This window comes from Quercus suber, unplaced genomic scaffold (assembly GCF_002906115.3).
Source record: "Quercus suber isolate HL8 unplaced genomic scaffold, Cork oak 2.0 scaffold_26, whole genome shotgun sequence".
NCBI classification, from domain to species: Eukaryota; Viridiplantae; Streptophyta; class Magnoliopsida; order Fagales; family Fagaceae; genus Quercus; species Quercus suber.
The window spans coordinates 1005230-1018742 of record NW_027069491.1 but is presented as its reverse complement, the minus strand read 5'-3'; the positions used below and the strand labels follow the sequence as shown (position 1 = coordinate 1018742).

The window sequence follows — 13513 nt, the reverse complement described above, 5'->3', positions numbered from 1 at the left end:
CCTGATTTTCTGTGCCAGTCATTTTAAAAAAGTAATTTTAAAAAAAAAATCATGATAACGGGATGGACCATTCAGGTTTTTTTTTTGGTGAAAGACTTAGACTTAGACCATTCGGGTTAGATGCTAGAAATTTACCATTTGGGCTAGGCCAAATTGGCCGTTTACCATTAATTTTCGAAATAATTGGCACAAAAACACTGTTTCGGAAATAAACAGCAATCTACCATCTTTTTAAGTACTCAAGTTTGGTAAACTCGAGTACTGTGTTTTATAACTCCACCGTGGCATGGCTGACATGGCATTTGGGATTTAAAATTCCAAACAGTACTCGAGCTCAGGAAGCTCGAGTACTGTGCGGAACCTTATTTTCCTACTCTCCCTTCCAACTTTTAGTTTTAACTTTCACTCACTCACAGAACAGACTCTCACTCACACACTCTCACTCTCACACTCTCACTCTCCTTCACAGCTAAAGCCCAAACCAAACCCTCACACCATCGGCGGCGAAGAACCCGGCGGCGGTAGAAGACTTCGTCGGCGAGCTCTCGCTCTCAGTCTCGCTATCTCCCTCTCAATCTCGCTATCATCTCCCTCTCGCTGTCGCTCTGTTCTTCGGCACCAGAAGCTCTTCTTCTTCTCCATTTCTCACGGCAACACAGGTTCGTCACTCTAACTTTTCTCTTCTTCGTTGACCTCTCTAATCCTCTATTTCTACTAAATCTGAATCCATATAGGCTCTGGGATGTGGGTTTCATTTGAATTTTTTTTTTTTTTTGGTGGGTTTTCTTTGGTTTCATTTGATTTATTGTGGGTTTTGTTACATCACCACACACACAGAGCCACACACACACACAAACACAGGTAATCACTCTTTTGAAACAAACTGTTTCATTCTTGAAAAACCACGCCAAAAAAGATTAAGAATCAAGATTCATAAGTTTCATTCTCTCTGTTCTTCCTCAACTTTCTAGGAAACCAAACAGTTTATAAACAACAACAAAACCCAGAACCTTCTCTTATTTTCTTTCATCTTCACACCAAACAAAAACAGAACACAATCCAAGAGTTTCAAACCAAAAAAAAAAAAAAACTAATCAAACATGCAAAAGAAACCCACCACCGATGCCTCATTGGAATCATGATCGGAGCCATCGGAGCTCTGATTCAAACCCATTCAAACCCATCGGAGCCCTCACGTCGATTCAAACCAGCCCACCAACCCATCGTTATCAAAACCCACGATCTCCACTGTTGTCAAAACCTGCACCTCTAAAGAAACCCACCACTGATGTCTTGTCAGAATCACTATCGAAGTCATTGAAACCCTCATGTTGACCCATCTGATTCCACCATTGAGGAAGCCATGGGGTCTTAGGTCTGAAGAGAGCAAAGAGCAGATGAGAAAGAGAGAAAGAAGAGAGAGAAAAGAAGAGAAATAATGAAAGAGGAGAGAGAAATTTCTAGATTAAAAATGAGGAGAAAGTATTAAAAAATTATTTTTTTTATACCATTAAGCTACAGTACTAGTATTATAGTTATATGTCAAAAAAAAATTTAGCCTTTCCCATATGGTCTTCTAGTTGCTTAGTGTATTTTAGACCTGAATGTCAAATGTACCTTACATTAGACGTATGATAAGTCTACTGTTGATGCTCTAAAAATAGTATTTCAAAATTATAAATGCTAAAATTTTTACAATTATTAATGAAATTACTTTAAAACAATCTTACTTCTAAAGTGTACTGTCAACTCCAATATTTTGAAATACAAAAGTTGTACACGTGTTGTCTTCTTTTGGTCAACACTGAGCTATTTGTTTTACGTCCCATCTTCTTTGCCACTTCTCGAGGAGGGAAAACACAGTTTGGTGGGGAGACGTGCAAGCTAAGGGCCTGACTAGCTCCTTGTACCCACTTTGACCACTTCTTTATCTTCTTATTAATTTTGCCGGATGTGTGTGGGTTGTTTCTTCTCTCCTCCCCTGCTCTCTACTTAACTTTAAGTTTCTTCTCTCCTTCAGCTTCTCTTTCAAAACTTTTGGATCTGCAGCTGCTTCTTCTCATTTTTGTTAAAACCTTGCACTGCCAAATTCTTTACCCCTCTTTCTCTCATTTGTCACTGTATCAGTGATACCGCTGTTATTTGTTTTTTCACACGCTGGGTTGAGAGTGGTTTTGATGGTTGAGCCACCGATTTCCGGTTTTTGATGCATATTTTTTAAATTTCCGATTTTTAAAAAGAACCGGGCAAGATTGAGATCCGGTTTCCGGTTTTTAAAACCATGGAACCACTAGCCACTAGGTACCCCATATGTGATTCTGTAACCATGGCCTCTCACTGTCACTATGGCATCCCATTTCCCTTCGCTTCTACTTCTACACACCCTAACCATGGCTGCACGCTTTGCAGTGACTGTCTAATCCCTGGAGGGCTTGTCTTCGACTATTTCATGGAGATCTGGGACCCACCCGATACCATCAATCTCGGAATGATGTGTAGTGCGCCGGTCGCACTTTACAGAGTTTACTTCTCTTGGAATGGAAGGATTTGGAAAGAGGTAAGAATTGACACGATCATACAAATTTCTAATTTATTTTGGGACAGAGAGTAGTGATATAGTAAACAACCGTTCTACATGATAAGTTGCAATATTGGGATTTCTCAGGTTGAGTACCCCTCTACATGGTAAGTTGCACAACAGAAATAGTTGATGTGGATATTATATATAGTTGTTCCATTATAGATGACTCATGCACAAATTCCTGATGTAAAGTGGCTGTAGATTTTGCCTTAACCAAGAAAGAGTTTATAAGATGTTTGGCTGAAATAAAACAAGAACAGGCTGCCAATTAAATTTTATATAAAGTTTCTTCATTAGAGTAGAATTTCCTTGGACATTTGAAACATAAATAAAAAGAAGAAAATCCTCAATGAGATTGAAAAAAGAAATATTTTTTACTCTTCCCACAGCTAGCACTTGGAATAAGTTTGCATTTGATGGTAAATAAGACGAGAATTTCCATTGTGGAGAGGATGTTGTTCTTTCAATTGCTTTTTGAACGCAATCATAACGTTTTTGAAATTTCTTTTGTTTGGTTGTTGTCCCTGACAGATGTCAGTAGAGTTATGATTGCTGAATGTATGATGTAAATATGTCATTGGTGTGTAAAGCACAGTGTGAAAATCTTTGTAACACCTTGGTTGATGACTGTTAAGCTCGCAATAGTCATGGAAAGCAACTTGCTTACAACTCACTATTTCTAGATTTGGGATTCCAATTCATAACATTGTGCCTGAACATGACTTTTCCACAACTTTTGCATCTTAGTGCACAAACTCAAGTGTAAGATAGAATGACCCTTGCTTATTATGATATAAGTTCGATGCATAGTGCCACAATACAAATCAATTTATTTATTTTTACCTGTAGAAGTAGTTATATTTGATTATACATTAATCACCTTTAATTTATGCCAGATATGGACCCACATAGAGCGAGACCCTCTATACAGGATGTCTTGACAAGGCAGGATGTGCATCGTTCAAGTTTGGTTTGGGATGCTCCTTTGGCAGGCGAGGTATGCACTTGTCCAAAATCGTTGTCAATATATGTAGTAGAAAGATTTTTGGCATTTAAGTTTGAAGCGTAATTATTACGTGCTTAATGAATGCTATTATTAATACTAAGTTGCTCGGTTTGCAGGAAGTGTCAGGTGTACTGACTTGTCGTCACCGAAACAAAGGTTTGCTTGAAGGTTTGTTTGAAGGTGGGTTAGATTCACGTATCGCCGCTCATATCATGGATGCAGGATTAGATGGACTACTTCGGGTCCCAAATATAGACATTGACCATAGCTTGATCACGGCTTTGGTGGAGAGATGGCGGCCGGAGACACACTCATTCCACTTGCCCCTCGGTGAGATGACCATCACGCTGCAAGACATAGAGGTTATAATGGGGGTACCTGTAGATGGGTTGCCGGTGGTGGGATATACCCATATGGGTGATTGGGGTGAACTATGTGCTAACTTGCTAGGACATAGGCCGCCAGAGAACTTCGTGGAGTTAAGAACACTGGAGTGATGGAAGGGCCGAGGATAAAAGCGAAATGGCTTGAGGATCGGTTTAGGAACCCTCTCCCGGCTGATGCTAGTGAGGAGCTTGTGCAGCAGTATGCTCGGTTTTACATACTGGAGATGTTGGCTGGTATATTGTTTATGGACAAGTCTGGTGAACGGCACTCAGTTATGTATTTGCAATTTTTCAATCTAATTAGCAATGGAAAGAGATATAGTTGGGGTAGTGCAGCACTAAGTTGGCTATATAGACACATCTATAAGGCATCAGAGAAGGAAGCCAAGCAGATTGGCGGTGCCGTGCTATTGGTGCAGTTGTGGGCATGGGAGAGGTTTCCACACATATATCCTGTGATGAGGCATCCACACCTGGCACTGTCCCCAGGTCCACTTGCTATCGGTATGTAGGATCTTAGATAGTTACCGTTTTACATTTTTGTATTATCTTTTTCGCATGGGAATTATGTAAGTAACTAATATGAAGGTTATGTCTGTGTTGTTTGGTAGATGGAAAGGGGCTAAGATAACATCTGAACATCTAATGCACGTCCTATGCACCTATCGTTTGTCGCTCACTTCGCTACGGCCAAATCAGGTATTGTGCCTTACAAGTGGAAATCGCTTTGGCATGTAGTTGTCGTACTTACAAGTGGGAATGAATAAACATTTTTTATTTCAGAGTTAAACATTGTTGCCATGTATTGTTCACATTCGTTACACATTTTTTTTAATTATATTGTTAATATGGTTGTTTACATCTATTGGATCATTGCAGATTGTTTGGGAGCCATACAGAAATTATTTGGGTTCCCTGCCTGCATATTGTACGGCAGGCCAACGCATATGGAGGTCTATCGTGCCGCTCATACATTTTTGGATGGTTGAAGGCCATCACCCAGAACGTGTTCTCCGACAGTTTGGGATGAAGCAAGACGTACCGATCAATGTCGATACTTCAACTGAACTTCACAAGATAACACTTCAGGGCAAGCACGAAAAAAACTGGGCTGTTGAACATAGAACACATATTGCTAAATGGGTGGCGCATGCCACAATTGCCGAAGCATCGCCATTTCATGGGGAGATGAGCTACAATGACAATTATATGGTGTGGTTTCGTCCTCGCACTGTTCGCCATATTACGAGAGAGACCTCGTACTGGGACACTTTGATAAGTTTTCAAACACTGTTTCGTTATAAATGTACCTCGCTTCGCATAGTTTAGTTCAACCTACTAACACTATTCTTGTATACTTGTGACAGGTTGAATCACAGTTGAGGATTATGGAGAAGTGCGAACCAGGGTCTGAGATCTACAACAACTGTATTAATGCCTTGCGAGCTGTTGAAGAGCTCGGTCGGTTGACATTGGACGATGCACGCACTACGGGCAACACAAGTGAACCAGCTGTAGGGCGTGGTCGGCAAGCAGGTAGACGTCAACGGCAAGGAGGCCATCAATCTAGTCAGCATCCCACATCTAGTCGGCGTCAGACACCCATACCCACATCTGGTCGGCGTCAGACACCCGTACCCACATCTGGTCGGCGTTAGACACCCGTGCCCACATCTAGTCGGCGTCAGACATCCGTGCCCACATCTGGTCGGCGTCAGACACCTGTGCCCACATCTAGTCGGCGTCACACACCCGTGCATGACCACACCATGGAGGAAGCAAGTGAGACAGCAGATGAGATGTGTTTGGACATTGGTTATGACTTGGGCTCCATGGCGCACGATGATGCGGGTCCATCCCATACGTTTGCCCATGGGGACACATCTCGGTCCCCATCCATGAGGAGCGATGATACCTGCCCACCCACATCCCCTACTACATCTCCATTGCCCACCGGCACTGCCCCCGTAAATGTACATGGTAGAGATGAGATGAGATTCATGCCCACCCCTGGGCTCCCCACCCCTGGTGCTGTCCCCCTTGAGTTTGTGCGTACCGAGTTCATCCAGGCACAGATACCCGCCCCCCCACCAGAGGCTTCACACATTCAGAATTGGCTGCGAAGGCCGCAACGGACACGGACACGGACACATCCTCCTGATTGTGGGACTGGACATGGTACGATACTTCGATTCAATACTGATTACATATACATCTCTTTATAGTTAAATGATTTGCATATTAGTATTTGCTTGTGTTCTTTTCAGGCAAAGTAAGACCAGTCAAGGAACCAGTGAGGAGAAGAAAATGGGGATGATTTTTGATGGCCAAGAATAACTTATGTAAGTTATTTTTCAGTTGCATAACTGTATTACACTCTCCTTTATTTTGTCAGTAAAACTTTTGTCTACTATATTAAGTTGCTCTAAAAGGGGAAGAACAAAGTGATCTTTTTTCCCTTGGTACTCATCAAATCTGATAACCCCCAGAATGATTGATTAGAAAACCGTTAAACTTGACACTGTCAAAGTAACTCCTATTATCTGCTTTATTTTATTCAACTAGTTGCAGCATCAGTTGAAGTGTTCTTTTTATGATTATACTTTCATGTTTGCAAGACGACAGAGCTGTTTTTGTTATTATTTCAGACTGCTATAAGAAATAGTTCTCTGCAATTGGCCTCATTGGAGCAAGAAAAGGCTGCTGTGAATGGATTGAAACTGGCTGAAGATTCAGGTTTGTGAGTTGTTTCTAAGTGCTTAAAGGATAACCTAAAGATTTCCTTGTCATTTTGGATAAAGATAGATTAGTTATACTTTACAATTGGTTTCTTACACAGAGGCAAAAGGAGGAACTCCATAAGAGAATAATTCAATTACAAAAGCAACTGGATGCAAAACAAGCACTGGAATTGGAAATTGAGAGATTGAGAGGGTCATTAAATGTCATGAAGCACATGGGAGACGATGGAGATGTGGAAATTCTGGAAAAAGTGGATACAATACTCAAACAGTTGCGAGATAAAGGAGAACTTGAAGATTTAGAAGCTTTGAACCAAACATTAATAGTGAAGGAGCGTAAGAGCAATGATGAGCTGCAAGAAGCTCGAAAAGAATTAGTTAATGTAAGTGTTTTGCCTCTTTTGTATGGTAGTCCTCCGGTGTATGGTAGTGCTCTTTTGTAGTCTTTGCACTCTAAATGGATGTTGTAATTATGTAAGATTGTAGCAGTAATTTTTCTTTTTTGTTGCTGTTTTTTTATAAGAAACCTAAGAAATTTTATTAGAAAGACCAACCAAGTACACTGGACTTTTTTGTTGTTGTTAACAGTCTTGGGAATAAAAATGAAAAATATATATGATATCATGCACAATATGTATATGTAATATTGTTTTTGTCAATGTGCTCATAAAAAAGAAGTATACTAATTTGGATTATATGTTAGATTGTCTAAAAACTGCCCTTGAATTTCATAATGCACTCTCATACATGGCCGGATCTGAGAATGCTATTCTGTCCTTTGTATTGCATGTCTATTTATTGTTACCAGATGACTCTTCCGTTTCATTCTGATTTTCTATAAATGAGTCATTGGATTGTTAACCTTTTCCGTAGGTCAACTGTATAGTTAAGATTTGGATGGATATACTAATCAAGTTCTCTTCTACCTCCTGCAGATGATTCAAAGAAAACAAACCACTTACAAGTACTTGATGGGGCCAAGGAGAGACTTCACCTATTCAAAGCAAATCTACTGGAAGAAGGTTCTTTTGATTCTGCTGTTGAGGGCTGTGATGGGGTTTTCCACACTGCATCTCCCTTCTATCATAATGTCACAGACCTAGAGGTCCATCCCATTTTACTATTCTTTAAATGCTTAATAATAGTAAATGTTTAAATTATGGTTTATTGATGGAATTGGTTGAAGATTTTATCCGTACTTTTCAGATTCCTTTTTTGGAATTTTCGTAGATTAAAAACAATGGTGATTTGCCTTGTTATTTTATGTACTATGTACAAACTATGTACTAATTGAGATGATTTATGCATCCAGTAAGCATCAACATCTCTGGGATTGTGCATGTTACATTGATGAGTGCAACTATTTCTAATCCATAATTGTTAAGAACATTGAGACTGATAATTTGAACTTTTAGTTTTAGCAAGGTTTCTACTGTTTAAAACTTAAAATATTATAAAGTTGGGAGCTTGTCTTCTATTAAGTTAGAACCATAAAGTAATGAGAGCTTGTCAGGCTATTAGTGCTTGCCACAGATTAATCTTCATATCATTTCTTTTACATGACTTACATCTGTCATTACTTTTTTACAGAAAAGAGTGAGGGGGTGGGGTTTGGGGTTTAGGGCATTTTTTTTTTTTGGATGGTCATTAAATGGAATATGGTGCTTCAAAGTTGGAGTGGAGTATTCCATTGTGGTTAGGGGGATTTTATTTTGAATGGGTTGAGGTCATTATAATTAACGACCATAATTCCTATTTTGTGTTATTGATTCTTGATCTCCCAAGTTGCCTTGTAGTGACTGATTCTATCTAGAAATTTGTAATTATTGTAATTATTATTTGCAGATTGAAGTTCCAAGAGAACTGAAGGCTGAATTGTTTCCACATTACATGGATAGGGATAATTCTTTCAATTCAACATCAATTTTGGGTTTAATTTCTGATACGGTTAATAAATATCAAACAGGAGTGGAGTATTCCATTGTGGTTAGGGGGATTTTATTTTGAATGGGTTGAGGTCATTATAATTAACGACCATAATTCCTATTTTGTGTTATTGATTCTTGATCTCCCAAGTTGCCTTGTAGTGACTGATTCTATCTAGAAATTTGTAATTATTGTAATTATTATTTGCAGATTGAAGTTCCAAGAGAACTGAAGGCTGAATTGTTTCCACATTACATGGATAGGGATAATTCTTTCAATTCAACATCAATTTTGGGTTTAATTTCTGATACGGTTAATAAATATCAAACAGAAGATCAGTCCATTAAAGGTGAGGATTCTTTTGAAAGAAGTTAGTTCCTTTCTTTTCTTGTGCCATTCAGAGAGCATCATGTAACAAGAATTGTAATATGTTTTCTGTGCACCATTCAGAAGTTTGGAAACTTCCATGTTTTGATGTTGAAGTCCCTGAAGCCTGCATGGCAAAATGGAAGGAACACTATGAGCAGTATGGGCAGGACATGTTTTGTGTTGGCTGTTGTTTCCTATATATCAGTAGTGTAATAGGTAGGTTTGATATTTTATTTTACATGCACTAGCTTAACTTTTGGTTGAATGTTGATTATCTACCAATATAAAAATATTGATTATATTGTCTTTCTTGGACATGTAAACTTGCAGCAACTATATGACCTTGGATGCCATAAAATGATGGTAGTTGGTCTTCCTCCAATGGGCTGCTTGTCCATCCAAATAACCTTGAAGTACCCGAAACCAATAAATAGAAAATGCATAGAGCATCTAAATGCAGATTCTCAAAGTTATAATCACAAACTGGTGAATCTATTATCCAAATTACAGGCAGTTCTTCCGGGGAGTAAATTTGCCTATGCAGATATCAATCAGCGGGTGATAAGCATGATCAATAATCCACAAAAGTATGGTAAGTTGATCCAACCCAGAACTGGTAATTCTAAATTTTACGGTTAGAGTTGCTACAGTGCTTGGCCTTCTTCTCATGAGAGCAAACTTATATATATAGCTATTTTGTTTAGTATTTCATATGGACAACTTCTAATATAGAGTGTGTTGCCCACCAGGCTTTGTTGAAACTTCGAAAGGGTGCTGTGGTACCGGGTACGTGGAGGCCGGAACCTCTTGTAATTCAATTACTCCAACATGTGAGAGGGATTCACAATACTTATTTTTTGATTGCATCCATCCTAGTGAAGCGACCAATCACTACATTTCTAAAAACATTGTAAAACAATACATTCCTAAGTTGTTATAGGAATACAACGGACTGTCAAAATAAGAGTTTTATAATTTAGTGATATAATTTGTTGTAATCCAAGTTTGAATCTTTCCTTTCTATTGTTGTAATTATTGAATTATTAAGTATAAACAATGGAATCTTTGTATTTAATTTTGCTATCATGTCACTAACAATTTGTTGTGCCATGTCACATGCAAATTAATTTTTCTTCTTCACTTTTTAGCTATTTAATTTCCCCAGTTTACGGAAAAAGCTCTTTTTTTTTTTTTTAATTGTACAAAAATGTCCTTTTTACAACAGGAAAAAAAAAAAGCTTATTAAATTAGTGAAAGAGAACATATGCTCTGTTTGTTTCACTGGAAAATTATCTATATAGATAATTTTTCACAATTTCCAATATTTATAGCACAAAAAAAGAAGTCCATGAATAACTATCTTTAGTCCATGAATAACAGTAAGCTCTCTCAGTTTTCTCTCTTTCCTTTGCTTTTTGTCTCCTCTCATATTCTCATTGTCTCTCCCCCTCTAGTCTCTCTCATCTTTCCACAGATCTCTCTCTATCTATCTCTCAAGGTCAACAACCCTTCCTTGCACCGATAATTATTTCATTCCACTCTATCAAAACCCCAATTCTATAGTTTGCTTTCTATGTTGCTTTCTCAGTCTGACTTGAGATTGAACCAAAGACATTTTAGGATATTGGCATACTAAATTCACCACCACTTTTCTCAGCTGAATTGGCATACTGATTTGTTTTTTTTTTTTTTAAATGCCCTCTTTTTTTAATACCACTGAGACATACTCGAGTCTAGTGGGCTCGGGTACTGCAAACAGTACTCGAGTTCACTGGGTTCGGGTACCAATGCAAGAAATTTTTTTTTTAAAAAACCTGGACACACCCATACCTGAGTCCAATGGGCTCGGGTACTTCAAAAAGTACTCGAGCTCATTGGGCTCGGGTACCAAGTGCAATGTTTTTTTAAAAATTGGACTCTTACACCGAGCCATACTCGAGCTCACTAGCCTCGGGTACTTCAGATAGTACTGAGCTCATTGGGCTCGGGTACCAAGTGCAATGTTTTTTTTTAAAATGTGGACTCTTCACACCGAGCCATACTCGAGTCCAGTGGACTCGGGTACCTCGAACAGTACTCGAGCTCACTGGGCTCGGGTACCAATGCAAGAATTTTTTTTAAAAAAAATGTGGACACACCCATACCCGAGTCTAGTGGGCTCGGGTACTTCAGACAGTACTCGAGCTCATTGGACTCGGGTACCAAGTGCAAGCATTTTTTTTTTAAAATGTGGACTCTTTCTTTAAAACAACACCGAGCCATACTCGAGTCCAGTGGGCTCGGATACTTATTTTTTTTTTTTTTTTTTTTTTTTTTTTTTTTTTTCAATATTTCTAATTATGAATCCATTCAAATTTCAAATGAAAGACGTAACCCTAACACTAAAAAACTGACCTTACTGCGAGACAGTGAGAGAGCTGAGTGAGAGGTCGCCGACGAGAGCTTCTGCCGCCGACGGATTTTCTGCCGACGATGGTCTGAGGGTTTGGGCTTTGTATGTTTAGGTGTGAAGGAGAGTGAGGGTGTGTGAATGAGAGTGAGAGTGTGTTCTAGTGAGTGAGAGTGTGAAGTGAAAGTGAGAAGTGAGAGTGAGAGTGAAATAAAACTGAAATTTACTTCAGACATACTCGGATACACAGTACTCGAGTTCAGGAAGCTCGAGTACTGTTTGGAATTTTAACCCCAACCATACTCGAGCTTACTGGACTCGGGTACACAGTACTCGAGCTTCCTGAGCTCGAGTACTGTTTGGAATTTCAAATCCCAGATGCCATGTCAGCCATGCCACGGTGGAGTTATAAAACACAGTACTCGAGTTTACCAAACTCGAGTACTTAAAAAGATGGTAGATTGCTGTTTATTTCCGAAACAGTGTTTTTGTGCCAATTATTTTGAAAATTAATGGTAAATGGCCAATTTGGCCCTCTTTCTTCTCTTTCTCTATCGATTGGCTCGCAGCTGATTTTTTTTCTTTTTCTTTTTTCCTCATCTCTGTATCTCACCATTTTCTCTATTTGCGGCTGTGAAGAAATTGAGCAGCTGAAGAAAATGACAAGGCACACACGGCAAGATTCAAGAAGCATCTAGGGTTAGTAGGCGAAGAGACAGAAATACCGAGTAAAAGAAGAAAGTGTTTTTGTCTTTTTGATCTTGCATGTCACAAAAGTCAATTTTTTCTCCCAAATTTATCACCTGGATTGGATTGTTTGTTCTGTGTTGGTGATTTACACCTCTATCCTTAAAATATTTTAAATTTAAACAGTTAGAGAGTAGGTCCTTTTGGTCTTTTGCCCGTATTTTATTTGATCTTATCTCTCTGTTAACTTTTTTTTGGTTAGCCAATTACGCTGTTGATGGACACGAACACAGGACAAGCGTTTGAGGTTCCATAACACACAGAGAAGCTACTCCCATAAAAGAAGAAGAGAGAGGAGCAAATTTTTTCTCTCCAAAATCTTTCTTTAGTTCCAAATAAAATTCTCCCATAAATGCCCAAGTCTTCCTACATGTCAAATGGGTTTCCATCAACCTCAAGGTCCTAACACAGAGAAGCTACACACACACACACACACATAATTTTATACATGCATGTTATTATTAGCTTTGTTTTATGATGATATTTGCTTTTGAACTTTGGATGCAGATCCAACATTCATGAATGCAGCCGCGATGGGTAACCAGTAATACATATTCATAGTTTTCTTTTATTTACATGCACACAAACTAATTGATGCAAAACCTGAATTTTTTCTTCTCAAAGATGTATTTAGAGGTTGCCTTAATTGCTTCTGTTATGAATAATTTACTTTGTTTGTAGAGCATTAAGTTAGTTAACCAAAAGAAGATTGAGTTCTATCCAAAATCCAAATTCATCTTTTCTCGATGTTGCCCACACATTTAAAATGGTTGTTATTTGTTGGGCTTTGTGGAGCCTAGTTTATTTTTGGCCTAGCCCATTATAACCCTGTAAGTAGGATATAAAAGCCGCTTTTATAATTAGGGTTCGTAATCACTATTATTGTTGTGTTTTTAGGGAGAGAGAAAAAACACTGTAGCCGCACTTTGTATTTTTTTCCTGATAATGGTGAAATCCCTGCAACTCCGTGGACGTAGGCAAATTGCCGAACCACGTAAATACTGTCTTGTGCGTGTGATTATTTTTCTTTGGCGTGTGTTTTCTCTATTTTTATTGTTTCTCACAGGTTGGAATTTTGGTTAAATTCCCAACAACTGGTATCAGAGCCTAGGGTTAGGTTTGAGTGGGAGCAATGGCAGAGGAAGCAGGAAAGGCGTCTGGAATAGAAAAGTTTGATGGCACAGACTTCGCGTATTGGAGGATGCAGATTGAAGATTATCTCTATGGGAGGAAATTGCATCTGCCTCTTTTGGGGACAAAACCTGAGGCGATGAAGGCTGATGAATGGGCTCTTCTTGACAGACAGGTACTAGGAGTTATCAGGTTAACTCTGTCTAGGTCTGTTGCACATAATGTTGTAAAGGAGAA

The 13513-nt window shown here is 38.8% G+C and overlaps 1 protein-coding gene and 1 long non-coding RNA gene across 2 annotated transcripts; both read left to right on the top strand.

The window, feature by feature from the left end:
• Positions 1 to 1839: 1839 nt before the first annotated feature.
• LOC112037572 (serine/threonine-protein phosphatase 7 long form homolog) lies at positions 1840 to 8677 on the top strand. Its single transcript, XM_065768250.1, has 10 exons — positions 1840 to 2557; positions 3478 to 3578; positions 3704 to 4477; positions 4585 to 4672; positions 4853 to 6151; positions 6241 to 6315; positions 6622 to 6709; positions 6813 to 7097; positions 7650 to 7819; positions 8560 to 8677. Exons 3-5 carry the CDS (start codon positions 4401 to 4403, stop codon positions 5300 to 5302), a joined length of 615 nt encoding a protein of 204 aa, XP_065624322.1. The 5' UTR covers positions 1840 to 2557; positions 3478 to 3578; positions 3704 to 4400; the 3' UTR covers positions 5303 to 6151; positions 6241 to 6315; positions 6622 to 6709; positions 6813 to 7097; positions 7650 to 7819; positions 8560 to 8677.
• Positions 8678 to 8740: 63 nt separating this feature from the next.
• LOC136065276 (uncharacterized) lies at positions 8741 to 10092 on the top strand. The gene is made up of 4 exons (XR_010626903.1): positions 8741 to 8989; positions 9091 to 9225; positions 9340 to 9601; positions 9759 to 10092. It is a non-coding gene; the product is annotated as an uncharacterized LOC136065276 (long non-coding RNA).
• Positions 10093 to 13513: the final 3421 nt, after the last annotated feature.

Excerpts from the sequence above, each read along its gene's own strand:
- LOC112037572 (XM_065768250.1), top strand. The coding sequence starts at position 4,401 with ATGGGAGAGGTTTCCACACATATATCCTGTGATGAGGCATCCACACCT. Across the intron at positions 4,478-4,584 it reads CCCAGGTCCACTTGCTATCG|ATGGAAAGGGGCTAAGATAA; the intron begins GTATGTAGGATC and ends GTTGTTTGGTAG. Across the intron at positions 4,673-4,852 it reads CTTCGCTACGGCCAAATCAG|ATTGTTTGGGAGCCATACAG; the intron begins GTATTGTGCCTT and ends GGATCATTGCAG.